This window comes from Heterodontus francisci, chromosome 20 (genome assembly GCF_036365525.1).
Source record: "Heterodontus francisci isolate sHetFra1 chromosome 20, sHetFra1.hap1, whole genome shotgun sequence".
Lineage (NCBI taxonomy): Eukaryota > Metazoa > Chordata > Chondrichthyes > Heterodontiformes > Heterodontidae > Heterodontus > Heterodontus francisci.
Window position 1 is genome coordinate 54,071,202 of NC_090390.1, and position 20,444 is coordinate 54,091,645.

Below are 20,444 nucleotides of genomic sequence, written 5' to 3' on the forward strand. Positions count from 1 at the left end.
TCAGTTATGTGGGTAGATAGAAGTAGCTGGGGTTGTCCTCCTTAAAGAGAGGAGATTTGACAGAGGCATTCAAAATCATCTGCAGTCTAGACAGAGTAGATAGAGAGAAACTGTTCTCATTGGTGGAAGGGTTGACACCCAGATGGCATCAATCAACAACAACTGATACTCATATAGCACCTTTAATGCGATAAAATGTCACAAGGCGCTTCACAGGAGCATTAGAAAACAAAATATGACTCCGAGCCACATAAGGAGACATTAGGTCAGATGACCAAAAGCTTGGGCAAAGAGTCATAACGGCACAGAACGAGATCATTCAGCTCATCAAGTCCATGCCGGTTCCCTGTAGAGCAATCCAATCAGTCCCATTCTCCGTCTCTATCTCATTGCCCTGTAAGATTATTTTCCTCAAATGTCCATTCAATCTGCTTTTGAAATCAATCAACTCTGCTTCCACCACCCTCATAGGCAATGAGTTCCAGGTTATTACCATTGACTGTGTAAAAAAGTTCTCTCTCACATCCCCCCTGCATCTCTTGCCCAAAACCTTCAATCTGTGTCCTCTAGTCCTTGTACCATCAGCTAATGGGAACAGCTTTTCTTTGTCTACCTAATCAGAATCTTGTGCACTTCTATTAATTCTCCCCTCAATCTCCTTTGCTCCTCGGAGAACAGCCCCAACTTCTCCAACCTAATCTTGTAACTAAAATCCCTCATCCCTGGAACCATTCTGGTAAATCTCCTCTGCACCCTCTCAAGGACTCTCACATCCTTCCCAAAGTATGCTGACCAGAACTGGACACAATACTCTAGTTGTGGCCTGATCAGAGTTTTATAAAGATTCTACAAAACTTCCTGCTTTTGTACTCAATACCTCTTACTTATGATGCCCAAGATCCCATATGCTTTGCTAACTACTCTCTCAATATGTCGTGCCACCTTCAAACATCTATGCACATGCACCTACAGGTCGCTCTGTCCCTGTACACTATTTAGAACTGTGCCATTAAGTCTCCTTATCTCTATTGCCAAAATGCATCACCTCATATTTCTTTGTATTAAATTCAATCTGCCACTTGTCTGCCCAGTTAGCTTATCGGTGTCCTGATTGGTTTCATCCTCACTGTCTGCCACTCCTCCAAGTTTGATATCATCGACAAATTTTGTAATTTTACTCTGTATTCCAATCCAAGTATATATGTGTGTGTATATATATATCTAAAAAAAACATTGGTCCTAGCATTGAACCTTAGGGAACAACACGGTCTACCATCCTCCAGTCTGAAAAACAACCATTTACCAAGACTTACTCCTTTCTGTCTTTAAGTTAATTCTTTATCCAAGCTGACACAGATCCTCCTCTTCCATGAACCTCAATTTTGTTAAACAGCCTTTTATGTGTACTTTATCAAAGGCTTTCTTAAAATCCATATAAAACATCTATTGCTTTCCAATCATCAATATTCTCCGTTACTCCATCAAAAATTTTAATTAGATTAGTCAAGCACAATTTGCCTGTTACAGGTCTGTGCTGGCTCTCCTTACTTAACTCAAATCTCTGCAAAGGGCATGTTGATTTTTTCCTGATTGTTGTTTCTGAAACCTTACCCATCATAGATATTAAACTGACTGGTCTGGAGTCCTCTTATGAGGTATGTTCTTACACTATATCTTGAATAATGTGTCACATTTGCTACTCTATAATCTACTGGCACCTCTCCGGTATCTAGAGAAGATTGGAAGATTACAGCAAGCCCTTCCACTTCCTTTAGCAACCCGAGATGCAAGCCATCCAGACCAGGCGCTAAGCATAGTCAACCTTTCCGCTACATCCTACCCATTAATTTTCACCTCATCCATTACCTCGACCATCACTGGTTCTATTAATATTTTATCAGCATCCTCTTCCTTAGTAAACATTGATACAAAGTACTCATTTAAGTAATCTAAGCCTTGCCCTGCGTCACTAAGCATATATCACGCTCTTTGTCCCCAATAGGCCCCAGCCACTTCTTACAATCCGTGTACTATTTATATGCTGGTAAAAGATTTTTGGGTACCCTTTTATGTTAACTGTCATTCTATTCTCATATTCTATCTTTGCCAGTCATATTTTTCTCTTCACTTCTCCTCTCAACTTATTGTATTTTGCCTGGTTCTCACTTGATGCATTCACCTGACCTGCATCATACACTCTCCTTTTTTTTTCATCATAGTCTCTATCTCCCTCATCATCCATGGAGCCCTGCCTTTGGTTCCTTTACCTTTTGCCTTGTTGGAATGTACCTAGCCTGAATGTACCTGAAACATCTCCTCCTTAAAGATTACCCATTACTCCATTACAGTTTTTCCTGTCAGTCTTTGGTTCCACTTTACCCTGGCTAGGTCTCCACATCCCACTAAAGTTAGTGCTCTTCCAATTTAGAAGTTCTACTGTAGATTGTTCCTTGCTCTTCTCAATTGCTAATCTAAACCTTATGATACGATAATCACTCTTACCCAAGTGCTCCCCCAGAGACACTTGATCCACTTGGCCCACCTTCATTTCCCAGCACCAGATCCAGCAATGCTTCCTTCCTAGTTGGACCAAGAACATACTGGTCAAGGAAGTTCTCCTGAACACATTTCAGAAATTTCTCCCCATCCTTTCCCTTTACTCGAACACTATTTCAAATCGATATTTGAGTAATTAAAGTTCCCAATATCACCACTTATATAGGTCTTGCACATCTCAGATTTCCCTGCGGAAGTATGTTTTAAGGACGGTCTTAAAAGGAGGAAAGCGAGGTAGAGAGGCGGCGAGGTGTAGGAAGGCAACTCCAGAGCTTAGGGCCTAGGCAACTGAAGGTGCGTGGTGGAGTGATTAAATCAGGGATGCTTGAGAGGCCAGAATTAGAGAAGTGCAGATATGTCAGAGAGTTGTGGGAGATTACAGAGATAGGGAGGGGCAAGGCCATGAAGGGAGAATGAGAATTTTAAAATCAAGACATTGCTTGACCAGAAGCCAATGTAGGTCACGAGCATAGGGGTGATAGGGGAACATGACTTGATGCGAGTAAAGACACAAGCAGCAGAGTTTTGGATGACCTCAAATTTACAGAGGGTAGAATTTGGGCGACCAGCCAGGAGTGTGTTGGAATAGTCAAGTCCAGAGGTAACAAAGGCATGAATGAGGGTTTCAGCAGCAGATGAGCTGAGACAGGGCAAAGCCGGACAATGTTACAGAGGTGGAAATAGGGGATCTTAGTGATGGCGCGTATACGAGGTCGGAAGCTCAGCTCAGGGTCAAACGTGACACCAAGGTTGTGAACAGGCTGGCTTAATCTCACACTGTTGCCAGGGCGAAGGATGGAGTCGGTATGGAGGGAACAGAGTTTCGAGTGGGGACCAAAAACGATGGCTTCCATCTTTCCAGTATTTAATTGGAGGAAATTTCTGCTTGTCCAGTACTGGATGTCAGATGAGCAATCTGCTAGTTTAGCAACAGTGAAGGAGACAAAGGAGGTCTAATCTAAGGTGATTGGCAGAAGAACCAACTGGGACACAAAGGGGAAGAAAATGTATGCAGCCCGTGGTTAGAATCTGGAATGCACTACCTGAGAGTGTGGTGGTGGCAGATTCAATCATGGTTTTCTGAAGGGAATTGAATGAGCACCTGAAGAGAGAACAATTGCAGGGCTGTGCTTAAAGGGCAGGGGTGTGGGTCTGGCTGAGTTGCTCTTGCAGAGAGCTGGCACAGCCACAACAGACCAAATGGCCTCCTTCTGTTCTGTAACCATTCTATGATTCTCGGCAATTTTTGGATGGGCAGGCTGTAACTAGTGGGATAGTGCAAGGATCAGTGTTTGGGCATCAGCAATTTACAATCAACTAATTAGATGAGGGGAGAGAGTGTAGTGTATTAAAGTTTGCTGACAATATAAAACTAGGTGGGGAGGAAAGCTGAGAGGAGGAAACAAAGAGGCTGAAAAGGGGTATAGATAGGTTAGGCAAGTGGGCAAAAAAAGTGGTGGATGGAATATAATATGGAGAAATGTGAAGTTATCTGCTTTGGTAGTGAAAATTAAAAAGTAGATTTTTATTTTAAGACAGGTGAGAAACTGGGATATGTTTGTATTCATAAGTGCCCTTGAAAAAATAAAATCACAAAGTTAACGTGCAGGTACAGTAAGCAATTAGGAAAACAAATGCTATGTTAGCCATTTTACAAAGGGATTCGTGTAGAAGAGTGTAAAAGAAATCTTAATGCAGTTATGTAGGGCCTTGATGAGTCCACACCTGGAGTATGGTGTATAGTTTTGGTTTACTTACTCAGGGAAGGATATACTTACCTTACACCGAGTGAAACTTTCTATTCACAGACGGATTCCTGGAATGAGGGACTGTCCTATGAGACGGGATTCATTCTATATTTCCTAGGAGTTTAGAAGCATGAGAGGCGATTTCACTGAAACTTACAAAATTCTTAAAGGGCTTTACAGGGTAGACGCTGGGAGGATGCTTCCCCTCGCTGGGGGGGGGGGGGGGAATTAAAACTTGGGGTCACATTCTCAAAAGAGTTTGGCCATTTAGGACTGAGACGGGGAGAAATTTCTTCAAAGGGCTGTGAATCTTTGCAACTTTCTGCCCTAGAGAGCTGTGGATGCTCAGTCATTGAGTATATTCAAGACAGCAATCAATAGATTTTTGGGTACTAAGGTAATGGGATATGTGGATAGGGTAGGAAAGTGGAGTTGAGGTGAAGATTAGCCAGGAACTTATTGAATGATAAAGTAGACTCAAGGGGCCAAATGGCCCACTCTTGCCCCAACTTATGTTCCTAAACTACTTTTCCTAATTCATTGGCTGCTTTTTTTTGTATTCAGCAAGAATAGAATGATTTTAAACATGATGACAGTGGCTGATCCACAAGAAAAGGTTTACAAAACAGATTTATTCAGTTGCAAGTTATTTAATTAGACCTCTGGGTTGATTATTTGACTAGCTCAACTAAACCTAGCTCCCCCTGCCACGCATCAATTAGCTAATTTTGATGTATTAAATAATCCTGAAAATATTTTTGCAGATTGGTTTTAATTAAAGAGAGCATGCAACACATGTTGACTGGAGCATTAAAGAACAAACTTTATCTGCAGCACATTAGATTTTTGTAACTGTTACATGAGGTAGAAAGTAACTATTCCCTGGTCTGACGTTCCTGTGTGGGCGGGATTATACAAGAACTACATGATCATTTTCTAAATTGGGATACACGGTGAAGAGATAAGATGCTGCATAAGTTGCCACAGCAGTTCATGTACATCTGGAATAACACAGGGACAACATATTTTTGTGACTTAAATTAAGAACTGTAATTCTTGAATTTCGGAATAAAATCAGCAGGATCTTCATGGATGTTGTTATACTTCCCGTGAAGTTGATGAAAAGATTTCATAGATATCTTCTTACCTATCTCTCATCTAGTAACCAAATCTGTAGTCTTGGGCGTTGCTTATGTAATCATTACCTATTCTGGTGCTGAACTAGCTATTCAGATTCCCCAGCTTCATAAGTTATGCATTATTGCAAAATTACAGGACACTAAGATTATAATGTGATTAAAATTAGTTGACAGGAGAATAGAGGAACAAAATTAAACATGGCTGACTTAGTAGATAAGTCAATTTGGCAGGAGTAATACTAAAACCAAAGTAGGTGCCTCCGTGCAAACAAAGCTTTTTATGTTGAAGTTACATTCGCCCCACCAGATGTCTATTGGTAGTTTTTTTGTGTGCACTGTCACTCAGTACAAGGATAACTTCAATGGTGGATGAACTATTTGGCGATCAACTTGTATCATGTTATGATGAGCTGCATTTCACTAGACTTTTGGTAAATGACAATCTACAATTGAGGGAATTCACTCCAGCTGAAAGATACCATTTCATACAAGACATCATGGTAAGCATATGAAGATACAAATAGAGGTCAGCAAACGTGATTGACACACACATATTGATGGCAATTAAGATGAGGTATTAATAGAAAATGGTATCTACCATTAGCATCCTTCAGCTTCATGAGCATAAAGTGCAATCTAATACAAAATTACTTTACATAAATAGTTCCTGCCCCCCGATGGCACAAATTATAGTATGTTACTGGGGTACACACACCAGTAAGTTTCGAGGTTTGAATTCTGTTCATATGCCAAGTTAGGCAATCTCAGCCAGAGTAGCTTTAAGCTACAAAATTAGCTTTGATGTCCCTGAACAAGGAGGTGGTGGGGGAAGGGAAAATTATCTTAAACGTGAACATGCAGTAATATAGCGTGCAGTACTTTAAAATTTAATTTTTAAAAACTACCCAATCATAATTTAATACGTTTTGGAACATCAGATTGCAAAAGTTTTTTAATTAGATTTTAATTATAGCCCAAACGTCTGAACCAAGGTCCAACCTGTCATCAAATAACAGAAATAATCAAAAAATTAAAGCTCTTACTTTCTCTTCTTGCATAACATTCTTCCCTCTTTTCCACATATTTTAGCCCAGGAAGATCTCAGGAGATTCATTAAACCAGTAGCTACAAATTTCAAAATAAATCAGGGCTTTTGTGTTAAACTATTCCTTTATATTTAGTTTGATGCAAGTTCCCATTTTTCTTTCTTCCTCAAAATGGCCGTGCAATGAACTATAACATTTTAATTTTTGTATCTAATGGTACTGGGTTATGTTTTGATCAAATCCAGATACCCACCTCAATGCAGACTAAACATTTTATAGCTGGCATGCAAAGTTGATTTAATTCAACAAAGCAATATAAAGTGTGCAAATATATCTGAAAATCTTGGGAAAATGGAATGTGAAAGACCACATGTCCACAGTGATGTATTTTGACTTTTCGTGGCCTTTCCTCTTTCTCCTCACTGGTAGCACAAAAATTATCGACACTCTGGAAGGTTTGATGTATGATCCTTGCAAAAATACATATGCTGCTCAGTTTGTTTTCTCTTGTGTCAGATATTAATCTAATGTACTGTAATGTCATGCAGTCACAGCACACATTAGCTGACAGTTAACTGATTTAACATGGAAATCACAATGTAGGCCTGTCTAAAGAGCTAATCTAACTGCAAAATGGACTGATCTCAAGCCAAAAGAAAAAAGTGGAGGCATGCTATACAAAGTTGAAATTGTCTTAATTATGTTAATTAAATCAGAACCCTGAAACACCCTGAACAGAAGAATGTTCAACTGGCACATAATTGGTGAAAAAAAACACACATTTCTATTTTCCTGTAGAATATTACAATTGTGACATCGCGTGCAGCTCTGTTCTGTGCTCAGAAATTTGAACTAATTGGTAGAATTTAAATACTGCACAGAATGTAAAGACAGATGATTCAAATCACTTGCAGTGAACTGGCCCAATTCCAGATCTGGAGCTGATGCCTATATTAAGGCAAGGAGTCAGATACGGTGTGGGGAAAAATAAAAAGTATCTAATTGCACAAATGCCTACTACATGAGCTTTACAATGATGGGATTACAGCAGTTTCAGGGCAATGTCCCATATGTAGCACTTGAGGTTATCTGAAGGATATATATTTATTTATTTGTTGTGGCGTCTATATCAACTGTAACATATAAAAACATTCCAACATGCTTCACAGAAACACAATCAAAAGATGTATACCGATCCAAAGGTGGAAATTTTTAGAAGAAGTGACCAAAAGCTTTGTTAAAGAAGTAGGTCTTAAACGACGGGAAGGAGGTGCAAACACAGATGAGCTGAGAGAGATATTCTGGCGTTATGTGGCCTGGGTGGCTGAAGACACAAAGTGCCAATGAAGGGGTGAGGTTGCACAAGAAGCTAGAGTCAGAGGGATGGCAAGTTTGTGAAGGAATGGTTGTAGAGCTGGAAGTGTTTAGAGTTTAAATACAGAGGATAAAAATTTTTAATTAAAGGTGTTGGGGAACCGGTTACAGAGGACAGGGGTGAGGGACTTGGTGCAGAATAGGATACAGGGGACAGAGTTTTGGATGAACTGAAGTTAAGGGAGGGAGGATAATGGTAGGTTAGCCAGGAAAGCATCGCAATAGTTGAGCCTGGAGGTGACAAAGGCATGGATGAGGGCTTCAGCAGCAGATGGTCTGAGGCTTACAATGTTAGAGGTGGAAGTAAACAGTCTTGGTGATGGGAAGGATCAAGGAACAGAAGCTCAACTTGGGGTAAGATGGGACACTGAGGTTGCAAACAGTTGCTTTGGCCTAAGCCAGTGGCCAGGGTTCAGAATATTATGGTGGGAACTGAAAGCGATGGCTTTGGTCTTTTAGCCTTCTTTGCAGAAGATGATATCACTGTATTTGCTTCTCCGTCATGTATGGCGTTATTTTGATGGTTTTGATATTTTGCACCTCTCATTCAAATTTTAAAGTGCTTAGCAAATTTATCCAGTGTGTATCTGTGCAGAAGACAGGGACATGCTTGGTTTGTTACCAGGTCAATGTGGAATTAGATTTTAGGGTCATCACCATTGGCTTCAGTACTGGATTAAGGAATGGAGAAAAACACCCAGGATTCCCAATCCTGATTGCTGTCCTGCCACTCCCACTGTAAATGTGTGTGTGGGGATTTTAGCTCAAGACATGTTCCGTTTGTACTGAAAGCCATCTCTCCTCCCAGTCTTGTAGAATAACCTGCTGACACGCCCTGATAAAGTATACATGTGAATCACAAGTAGGTGCAATTAAAGTGGATGTTGAGCCAGGAAGGAAAAGATTAGGAGGGATGCCAAAGAGACTTTTTTTTAAAAAGACTCTTTAAAAAAAGAGAATATGACAGAGAACAAGCCAGATCAAAACAGACACAAGCAGAATGTTTACAGAAGTTGGGATTAGGACCAAGGAGGCTGAAGCTTTGTCACAATATTGTGGGAGGGGGTGCAGATAGAGAATGGGGTACACAGAAGGCCAGGGCCTGAAGGATGGAGGGTTCAGGAGATATAAGCTTGAAGACATTACGTGAGATAGGATAGAACAAAGAAGTGGAAGGCTTTATTAGGTTAGGACAGAGAAATTGGATGAGAAACAGGCTAAAAGACCAGCTTTTTAATGTTTTAATAGTCATGAATTCACCATAGTTACGTGCAGGCCAAGACGAACTTCAAACAAGCCAAGGGAGACATCTAGTGCACTGTCAGCTCAGTAGCATATGTGACAATGAGAATTCACCAAACTAAACTAGGAACAATGACAAATCCAAAGTATCAAGGACAAATAGTCAGCTCAGGCCCTTTACAGTACTCCAAGACAGCATTGCTGATTCATCTGCCTGTCTGGCTCACTAATGGAAGCAGGAAAAAGTATATCCCGTTCTGGGGCTGGGATTCTTCCCACTCCAGAAATCCCTGCAAGCAAATACGTCTTTGTGGGTAGGGGGCAGTGCTACCTGGATTAGCAGCAGATTGTTTACTAGTGCTTTGTAGCAGTGGACTGCCATGTTCTTGTCAAGTTAAAGTCCAGGAGTAAGCCTCCGTGCACTTGGAGGACCCTGAGCCTGGGCTGTCCAGACTTGGGTAAAGGGACCATGTTCCTACAGAGAATGTACATTCAACAAACAGAAATTCCACATGTAGATTGGAGTAACTTGGTTCAGACATATAGCTGAATGAAACAAAAAAAGACGTTCAGGGCTCCCACTGTTATCGAACCGAAGCAGTGAGAATCCTCATTTCATTTCAACTTACTATGAATTCTGACTAGCATACAAAGAATGCATTTATCTGCTTAAATGTCACATTAATGACATTACTTCATTGAATTCTATACATTTTAGCTGTTGAAACACAAGTTTGAAGGATTTTTCTTGGTTACTTCACACCCATCATGATTCAAAATAGCCGTTTTACAGATATAGTTGGATGCAAGAGGTAATTCAGCCCCAACTGGTTAGGACAAAACTTAAGGGTGAAGGTTTAATTATGGAAAAAGTCATAGATTTAAAGATTTATTCAGGAGTGTTTCAATGTAGCATTTTTACAGTTCACAGCACCACCCAGAGGTAGTCTAAAGTCTTCCAGTAGTTGAAAAATAACACAAGAGCATAACTGTAAAAACAGGAACACTTCAGGTGGAGACAAAAAACAAATGGCTCAGCAAACGACAGTAGTTATATCAATTAACAGTTGAAAAATAAAAATACTTATTGGAAACAGTGGCCCAGAATTTCCTGAAAACTGTGCCAAAATAACAGTGTAAGTGTGGCATAATGCAGATTTTCAGTGCAAAAGATTGAGGAAATTCAGGTGCAAGTCATTTGCGCCTGATTTTAATGCTACATCTGTGTTTCTTCTATCTTTTAAGTTGATTTAGTGAAATTTGCAGCACTTATCAGAATGAATTACATTAAAAATTGCAATCTTTCATGATTTCATATTATTAAACATACTTCACATAATGTGCAAAAATAATGGCTTCAAACTCTCGTTTTCATACATAATAAATGGAACATAGCATCGGCTCCCTGCTTTCCTCAGGCCCCGATTGTTTACACTGACTCCCCCTTGCTTTACGTTCCGGTGTACTCTAATAAGGTCCTCACGAAATTTTGGTGCAAGTTGCTGACAAGATCAGTGCAAACAAAAACAAAGAGTGCTGGAAATACTCAGCAGGTCTGGCAGCATCTGTGGAGACAGAAGCAAAGTTAACGTTTCAGGTCTGTAACTTTCCATCAGAACTGGCAAAGGTTAGAAAAGAATTAGATTTTAAGCAAGTGAAGGGGAGAGGGCTGGGGGAGAGAGCAAAGGGGAAGGTGTTTGATAGGGCAGAGGGAGATTAAATAACAAAGCAAATAACAAATAACCTTTGTCCCAGGACAGCTTTGTTATTTAATCTCTCTCTGCCCGATCAAACACCTTCCCCTTTGTTCTCTTCCCCACTCCCTCCCCTTCACTTGCTTAAAACCTAATTCGTTTCTAACCTTTGCCAGTTCCGATGAAAGGTCACAGACCCGAAACGTTAACTCTGCTTCTCTCTCCTCAGATGCTGCCAGACCTGCTGAGTATTTCCAGCACTTTTTGTTTTTGTTTCAGATTTCCAGCATCTGCAGTATTTTGCTTTTATAAGAGCAGTGCAAATATTGCCATAACTTGCCGGTTACACCGTTTGAGGAACTTCTAGGCCACTAAAGCTAACATACTGCAGCATTACAATCTTGCATAAGGAAAGCTGTAGAGGAAGAACCAGGTCTATGCTGCAGGGCTTTTAAAAAGCAATTCCGCTACATAAAACCTGCCAGCTCAGAGCCACACAATTTCCCCAGTAGCTATTCTGATTAACTTTAAATAGCTTGCCACCCTGAAATACTAAAGAAGAGGGACTTTCTGCAAACTTAATTTAAAGTAGCTTAATTTGAATGATCTTAAAGTCAAATTGAAATTATGCAAAAACAAATCTTTTATTTAAGCTGCTTAATTGAAATTAGAGTAATTCCTTTCAAATAAAAAAATGACTTAATTAACAGAAATAGAAGACGAACCCAAGTAGTCATTATTTAATTATCCTGGCTCCCAATTAATAAGTCCCTAATTTTTCTTGGAGTATTAAAATCCAGGACTAGATGTTAAGTAGAATCCTTCTTCAAAAGAAAGATTAGTAGCAAATAAAATATGCTTCTTTTTTAAAACCAAACTCTTCTTTCAAATGGACAGCATGTTTGCAGATAAATTAAAAAGATTTCAGCAATCTGGCCTTTGGAGAGTAACAATTCTCAACTGCAGTCAAAAAAATGCAAAATATGCCGAAAGCTTGCTCAACTGTAAAAACTACCCACTGCATTATGACTAAAATATTACTTTATAAATAGGCTGAAAGAAACATTATCCTGTGCCCATATTTATATTTAAAGGTGCTCAGTGCATGCAGGTTGTTAATGGTCAATACTGAACACTAGTTCAAGCCAAATCACAACTGCAAGACAAAGGATAAAAGTGTAAACTGGCAAAGGAAAGGCTAATATCAGGAAGTACTTGCACAAAGAATAAATAATATTCATGGCGGCATTCTGGATTGTGAAATAGAAGCAAAATTTATAGTTATTCAAGAGACAGTTAGATGTTGTGATGGTTATGGGGGGTTAAATTGCAGGTTTTATAGAAGAGCTAATGTCAAATGACCTCCCTTATCTTTCCTTATCTTCATGACATTTGTAAACCATGTGTTATCTGTATGAAATTTTAGAATGGTCTATAACAGTCACTGGAATAGCTGACAAGTGCAAAAAGTATGATCATTCCCTGATGTTCCATTCCACATTGATAGGGCTGGAGTACAACAACTACCAACCGTTTAAAAACTAATAAATGATTACATGGGAATAGATACTAATAAAGGGCCATTTCATTTTGCCTAGTGTTTTTTTTCCTGGTCCCATTACTATTATACTAACTGACTCTCCATTATGGCAAGCTATCATCTGGGCTTAATAGAATACACCAGTTTTCTTTCCTACTTTCTACGAAGCTCTCTGTCCATAGGTGTGGTTAAAATGGGATGCACTGCAATGATTCTCTGCTGGCATTTAAACCCACAGGCGGTGCAGTCATTCTTAGTAGGTTTGTTAATGAAGAATAGATCTGTAAATTTACTAACCTGTACTTGCCCGTCCTCACTTGGACAGCCTTCATCCCACATTGCTGGGCTCCACCTACATCATTCACAATATCATCCCCAATCATGATGACCTGTCAGAAAAAAGGAATGAAGTAATTGATGTCAGATTAGATTATTTTGATGCGTTTGCATTTCTCAAAATATTTGATGTGAACTGTCAACCAAGATGAATTAGCTGACATTGAACACTATCATTGAACAAGAGGATATTGGAATATACAAGATATGAAGAAATGGCAGGTTGCAAAAGGAAGGTTTTAAATGCACAACCATCAAATCAGCAAGCTGTTATCATAAGCTTTTCCAAAGTTAAATGACTATTTTATTCTTTTAAAACCAAGGGCTGAATTTTTAGCCTCTGATGGGGACAGGCACGGAGGCGGGCGGGTGTAGAATTTCCCACTGTCGCCTGGCGTGTCGGTTCCCAGCTCAATCCTACCCCCGGGTCATTTTCCCAGAGACGGGATGGCGGGGGGTGGCAGAGTCAGGGCGATCTGCCCACAAGTGGTGGGTAGCCAATTAAGGTGAATAAAAGCCTATTGAGGCCTATTGTTGGAAGCTGACTGGAATTTTCCAGTTGGCCTCCAGGTCCCCACAGGCAGCAGAGGGACAGTGCAGCCACCTGGAGATGGCCTCCTGGTGGCAGGCCAGGGGGCCAGTGCTCCAATCAGTCTTAGAAGCCCTCGCTGTATGCCTGGTTTCAGCATCAGCTGCAGGCTGCCCTGTGGTGGGGGGGTTTCCCCCCACCCTCCACACAATGGTGGCACTGCTACAAAGGCCTTTTTTCAATTTAGATTTTAAAAGGTTGGAGAGAGGGCACCTGCATTTTGGGGCACCCTCTCCCTCACTTATCCATAAGAGCATCCTGCTGCTACTTCAGCACTGGAAGGCCTCCTATTGGCCCTCCAGCTTCAAGAGCCCATTTGCTGTCCTTAATTGCCCTCCGGCCACTAATGGGCCAATTCGGGGAAAACCACAAGTGAGTGACTGTTTCCCCAAACAATGTGGGCTTCTGACCTCCCATTTGAGCCTGACGGCAGGGTGCTGCAGCCAGCAGAGGAAATCCCGCCTCAAGTCTGCTCATGTAGAGCAATCAAGTCAAAAATATGAATTTCAAGATTATTTAAAAGTAAACTGATCTGAATTTTAAAAAGAAATGTAAAATAAACCTTCTCTTGCACCTGTAGATTTAACAGTTTGAGGAAAGTTCAGGATTTCTGTAAATATGCGTCAGACTGGAGTGACATACAAGATGAGAAATCCAAGGAACGCGATGGCCTGTTGAAGGAGTCCAACACCTTTTGGCTCTCGTGTGTTCAGGTGTCAGACTGCAAGTCGACAAGAGTTATACGTCTACCTTCTGTATTGATGTATATCTGAGACCACTTTGCATCAAAAGTAGTTTCACAGTGGATGTTCTATTCGGACAGCATAGCGTGAGCCCGATAATTGGACTCTTCATTTTTAATTCTGACCAGAAGGTTGGACTGCTTTCACTCTCAGCTGAGTTTTCTCTTCACTAGGAACTATAATAAAGTAAAAGCAAAATATTGCGGATGCTGGGAATCTTGAAATAAAAACAAAGCGCTGGAAATACTCAACAGATGCAGCAGCATCTGTGGAGACAGAAACAGAGATTATATTTTGGGTCGATGACCTTTCAACAGAATTGGCAAAAGGTTAGAAATGCTAATGGGTTTTGAGCAGGTGAAAGGGGAACAACAACAAAAGGGAAGGTCTGTGATAGGACGAAGGGTGGAAGAGACCAAATGACAAAGATGTCATGGAACAAAAGGCAAAAGGAGTGCTAACAGTTGTATTAAAAGATAAAGCATTTGTCCAGAGAGAGTGTTAATGGTAGAATAATGAACAGCTCTGCCCGAAAGCAAAAACATGAAAAACAAGTTGAAGACCGATACACGGTTTAAAAAAGATCAAAATGGGGTTCATGGTCTGAAGTCATTGAACTCGATGTTGAGTTCAGAAGGCGGTAAAGTGCCCAATCAGAAGATGAGGTGCTATTCCTTGAGCTTGCGTTGAGCTTCACTGGAACACTGCAGCAGGCCGAGGACAGAAATGTGGGCGTGAGAGCAGGGTGGTGAATCAAAATGGCAAGGAACCGGAAGCTCATGGACATGCTTGCGGACCAAGCGGAGCAAAGCGGTCACCCAATCTGCATTTGGTCTCCCCAGTGTAAAGGAGGCCGCACTCTGAGCAGCGAATACAGAATACTAAATTGAAACAAGTACAAGTAAATAGCTGCTTCACCTGGAAGGAGTGCATGGGGCCTTTGATGGTGAGGAGAGAGGAGGTTAAAAAAAAACAGGCATTACACCTCCTGCAATTGTGTGGGAAGGTGCTTTGGTAAGGGGACAAGTTGTCGAGGGTGATGGAGCAATGGACCAGGGTGTCACGGAGGGAACGGCCCCTTCCGAATGCGGACAGGAGAGGGGAGGGGATGATGTGTTTGGTGGTGGCATCACGCTGGAGATGGCAGAAGTGGCGGAGGATGATCCTTTGGATGTGGAGACTGGTGGGGTGGAACGTGAGGACAAGGGGAACCCTATCGTGGCTCTGGGAGGGAGGGGAAGGGGTGAGAAGTGTGGGAAATGGGTCAGACACGGTCGATGGCACTGTCAACCACTGTGGGGGAATCCTCGGTTGAGGAAAAAAGACATATCAGAAGCACTTTTGTGGAAGGTTGCATCATCAGAACAGATGTGAGAGAGATAAAGAAACTGGGGGAATGGAATAGAGTCCTGACAGGAAGCAGAGTGTGAGAAAGTGTAGTTGAGCTAGCTGTGGGAGTTGGTGGGCTTATAACGAATATTTGTAGACAGCCTATCCCCAGAAATGGAGGCACAGAAGTAGAGGAAGGGAAGTGTTGTAGATGGACTATGTGAAGTTAAGAGAAGGGTGGAAATTGGAAGCCAAGTTTAAGAAGTTTTCCAGTTCCAGGCAAGAGCAGGAAACAGCACCAATGCAGTCATCAATGTACCAGAAAAAGAGTTGTGGGCGGGACCCGAGTAGTACTGGAACAAGGAATGTTTGACATATCCCACAAAAAGACAGGCATAACTAGGATCCATGCAGGTACCCATAGAAACACCTTTTACTTGAAGGAAGTGAGTGGAGTTGAAGGAGAAGTTGTTCAATGTAAGAACAAGTTCACCCAGGCGGAGGAGGATGGTAGTGGATGGGGACTGGTTGGGCCTCTGTTCAAGGAAGAAGTGGAGAGCCCTCAGAGCATCCTAGTGGGGGATGGAGGTGTAGAGAGATTAGACGTCCATAGTGAACAGGAGGTGGTTAGGGCCAGGAAACTGGAAATTGTTGAAGTGACATAGGGCACCAAAACAGTGATGGATGTAAGTGGGAAGAGAGTGGACAAGGGGAGAAAAAAAAAGTCAAGATTGGAAGAAATCAGTTCAGTGGGGCAGGAATAGACTGAAACAATGGGTATACCAGGGCAGTCCTGTTTGTGGATTTTGGTAAGAAGATAGAAGCCAGTTGTTCAGGGTTGCAGTATTATGAGGAGGGAAGATATAGAGGGAAGATCTCCAGAGGAGATGAGGTCAGTAATAGCTTTGGAGACAGTGACTTGATTTTCGGTGGTGGGGTCATTGTCAGGAGGCAGGTAGGAAAAAGTGTCTGAGAGTTGGTGCTCAGCCTCTGCAAGATGGAGGTCGGTACACCAGACAACAACAGCACCACCCTTGTCAACAGGTTTGATCATTATGTTGGGGTTAGACCTGAGAGAATGGAGTGCAGCAAGCTCAGAGGGAGACAGGTTAGAGTGAGTGAGGTGAGCATAGATATTAAGACGGCCGATGATATGCCAACAGTTCTCAATGTAAAGATCAAGAGCGGGTAAGAGGTCAGAGGGAGGGGTCTAAGTGGAGGGAGAATACTGGAGGTGGGTGAATGGGTCTGCTGTTTCGGGGGAGGGCTCCTGGCTAAAGAAGTGAGCCCGCAGGTGAAGGCAATGGAAGAAGAGCTCGACGTCATGCTAAGCGCGAAATTCATTGAGGTGGGGGCTTGAGGGGATAAAGCTTAGTCAGATTGTTCAGTGTCAGAGAGGGGAATGTCAGAGGTATTGTGAATACACGGCCAGGGGGTCAGATTAGGAGAACGGATGGGGTCAGAGGGAAGTGAAGGGGAAGATTGATCTGGAGGGGTGTTGGTACCCATGGTGGAGCCTGCGTTCTTTAACACTTGAAAAGGAAGAGAAAAAGGTTTTTATTAAAGCATTGGATAAGAAAAATGAAACTGTGGAGCAGGACACCTTAGAGATAGGGTGAGTTGGTGCTGCTGGAGAGAGAAAGGTCGAGTGTGCACCTGTGGTGGCGCATATAATAAAGTGCTTCCCAGGGTACCTTAGAGGGACATGAGGCAATCAGCTAGATAGTTAAGATTTTTAGAAGTATAACTGTGTCCAGTAGCACTTCCAGCTGATGGTTAAAACTGAGAAACAGCCGGATCTCTCGGTTTGGCATTGTGATGTTCTTAGGAATTAGAAATGCGCTTTCTCTAAAATTTGCTCCAATATGGATATGGGACAGTGTCTTTTCACTAGTGAAAAGCACAAATTTGAGATTTATTGTGGTGGTATTCTGAGGAAGGAACAAGGTGAAGAAAGAATATCATCTGCATCAGTTCTGAGTCAGAGAAGCTTTATTTCAATACCGACAGCCTTATACTGTTACTGACACCTGTTATTTAAATAACACAATAATCAGGGTTAGGAGAGGTGAATGATAACTACTTGGAAATGTATAACCTTCCTCCAACTAGGGTGATGAGAACATTCAGGTTTGCTGACTTTATTCCACTCCACCACTGGGTAAAAATGGTTGATCTAAGCAAAGAGCCTTTTTAAAAAAAAAAATTGCCTAAAATTAGAACTACTGGGAGCTGCAAGATGAAAATTCAGCATTTCTAAACCAAACACTTGGCAAATTGCCAAGTGTCTCAGGTAGAATGCATAATTGGCATATATAATAAAGTATGTGTATTGAATTTATGTATCAATAGAAAAAAAATCAAAATTAAGATCCAACTCTGAACTATATTTTGTGACTTTTTAAAATTATAATCTTGCCAGTAAAGTTATCTTTAAAGCAAAGTTTAACTTAAGAGGCATAGAATTAAGATAATTTTTTTTGGCTGTTGATTTTCGTGGTTATAAAAAAATCTTCTAATGGCACATTCAGAATAATTTGTTATCTCAGCTATATTAGAAACAATAATGGTCACAATCTTAAAACCTTTTCCTTGAACCAAAGGCATTATCTATAACCATGGTGTAGCTATACCACTCAAACAGGTTTATTTAGAGCACGATGATTTTTTTTTTGTTAAATTGATCATTTGAAACTATAAAGTGCAGCTTAATGATTAGCCTTTTATCCCCAAAATAGAAACACGGCTCTTACTTTTCTCGACTAAATTTTTTTTAAGGCTTTTTTTCACATTAATGTAATCCAACTGGAAAAGATTGGGAGCCGCAAATGAGATGATAAAGAGCCACATGCGGTTGCGGAGCCGCAGGTTACAGTTGGACAAAATGCTATTTCTTTTACTCACTGACAAGTAATTGGTGGGGGTGAAAAAGAGAAGTCCAGATGATTTGAAAATACAAAAAAAATCCTAAATGTCTAGCTGATATCCCTGTGTCTCTCTAAGGTACCCTGCGAAGCACTCTATTCTGATGAAAGGTCACAGAGACTTGAAACATGAACTCTGTTTCTCTCTCCACAGATGCTGCCAGACCGGCTGAGTATTTCCAGCACTTGCTGTTTTTATTTCAGATTTCCAGCATCTGCAGTATTTTGCTTTTACATACAAAACTCAGCTAAGTTCGAGTGAAAGCAGTCCAACCATCTGGTTGGAATTAGAAATGTGGAAAAGCTTAACTATCAGGCTCATACAATACATCTGAATAGAACACTGACTTTACAACTACATACACAGAGCAAATCTACACCTGCAATATGGGCCGTTATAATGTGTGCACCCCTGTGTGCGATACAAGAGAAATCAAGAAGGCTCAACAATGTAAAGGAATTTCTGAATGAACGAATACTCCATGGCATTTGCTCAACTGAATTGATATAAAATAGTTTCCATTACCATGCATTTTCCCACAGTAGCTTATAACATTCCAGGTCAACTGGTGAGAAATCAAAATTAAACTGAATATAAGTCATACTCTGTTATGCCTCTTCAGCAAAACATCTTTGGATAGGGATAGGACTAAAGATAAGTTTATGTTACGATTTGGTGCACAAACATGGTGCAGACAAATTGGATCTGCCTGGTTTGCAATGCTGGGGTAAAAAAAAAAAGAGATCTCCCCACACAGCAGCGACCTGTCCTGCCACCGGTAAAATGCTGGTGGGGGCGGGAAGTGGCCGTTAATTGGCCAATTAACAGGCCATCCGCCTCCGGTCAGCTGGTGGCCGTGCTGCTGCCATTCCCACTGTTGAGAATATTCCATGGCAATGGGAAGATGTCAGGCTCCTCCCGCCTCTCAGCCTGTCTCTAGCCCAATGTCTCTCCTCCGTTGTCCAGTTCAGTTTTGCTGCCTTGCTTGGTTCCATTGTTACCTATCCGATTATAGCTAGAGCAAAATCAATCATTGGCTACTATTTCCATTTCCCCATCCATCCCACACCATTATTTAGCAGTCCCCCAAAGACCCAGCCAGCCTCAGCTTCTCTCCACTTCCTCATCTATATGTTGCCCAATGGCATCATCTGAAGACAAAGAATCAGTTTTTACATGTACTCTGATGCTACCCGAATAAACTCTTCAGCCCATTTCTCAACCCCTCCACAGTCACTTCACTTCTCTGACATCTAGTCTTGGATAATACACAATTTCCTTCAACTAAACACAGAGAAGGAAGAAGTTATCAGTTTTGACCCATGACAAAGTTTAAGTACTCACCACCAAATCCATCCCCTTGTCCAGTCTCCTAGGATGAACCTAACTGCTAGCAGCCTTGACATCCTATTCGGCCCTGAGCTGAGCTTCTGAACCTCACCAACATAAAGATCATCTAGTCTCACCTCTACGATCCAACTGCTGTAGAAATTCTCAGCCTTGCCTCTTTTTTTTTTTCTTTTGGGCCTCCTTATCTCGAGAGACAATGGATACGCGCCTGGAGGTGGTCAGTGGTTTGTGAAGCAGCGCCTGGAGTGGCTATAAAGGCCAATTCTGGAGTGACAGGCTCTTCCACAGGTGCTGCAGAGAAATTTGTTTGTTGGGGCTGTTGCACAGTTGGCTCTCCCCTTGCGCCTCTGTCTTTTTTCCTGCCAACTACTAAGTCTCTTCGACTCGCCACAATTTAGCCCTGTCTTTATGGCTGCCCGCCAGCTCTGGCGAATGCTGGCAACTGACTCCCACGACTTGTGATCAATGTCACACGATTTCATGTCGCGTTTGCAGACGTCTTTATAGCGGAGACATGGACGGCCTAAATCACCACTATTTCAATGCTCTCCTGGCCAACCCCTCCCTGCATGAACCTCAGCCCATCCAAAACTTTGCTGTCCATATCCCATGCCACACCAATTCCCAGTTGCTCATCATCCTTGTCCTCACTGGTCTACATTGGCTCTCAGGCTCCTAACGCCGATTTTAACCCATTCAAAACTCATTCACTTAAACGGAGTTAAATACGGGCCCTAATAATGTCTCAAATTTAAGATTCTCACCTTTGTGTTTAAGCTACTTCTATATAACCTCCTCCAGCACTATAAGCTACTCTCTTCTTGCCCCTTCTT

The 20,444-nt window shown here is 41.5% G+C and overlaps 1 protein-coding gene across 3 annotated transcripts in view; it reads right to left on the minus strand.

Annotated features, from left to right (window-relative positions):
• The window catches only part of lhpp (phospholysine phosphohistidine inorganic pyrophosphate phosphatase), a 150,276-nt gene that overhangs the window by 53,413 nt on the left and 76,419 nt on the right, over window positions 1-20,444 (minus strand). For 2 of the 3 annotated variants that reach the window (XM_068052802.1, XM_068052801.1), the window contains exon 6: window positions 12,637-12,728. The exons of the other annotated variant lie outside the window; for it this stretch is intronic. In XM_068052802.1, coding sequence (XP_067908903.1) covers window positions 12,637-12,728 — 92 coding nt within the window. The remainder of the gene's footprint in view (window positions 1-12,636; window positions 12,729-20,444) is intronic. 3 annotated transcript variants of the gene reach the window in all.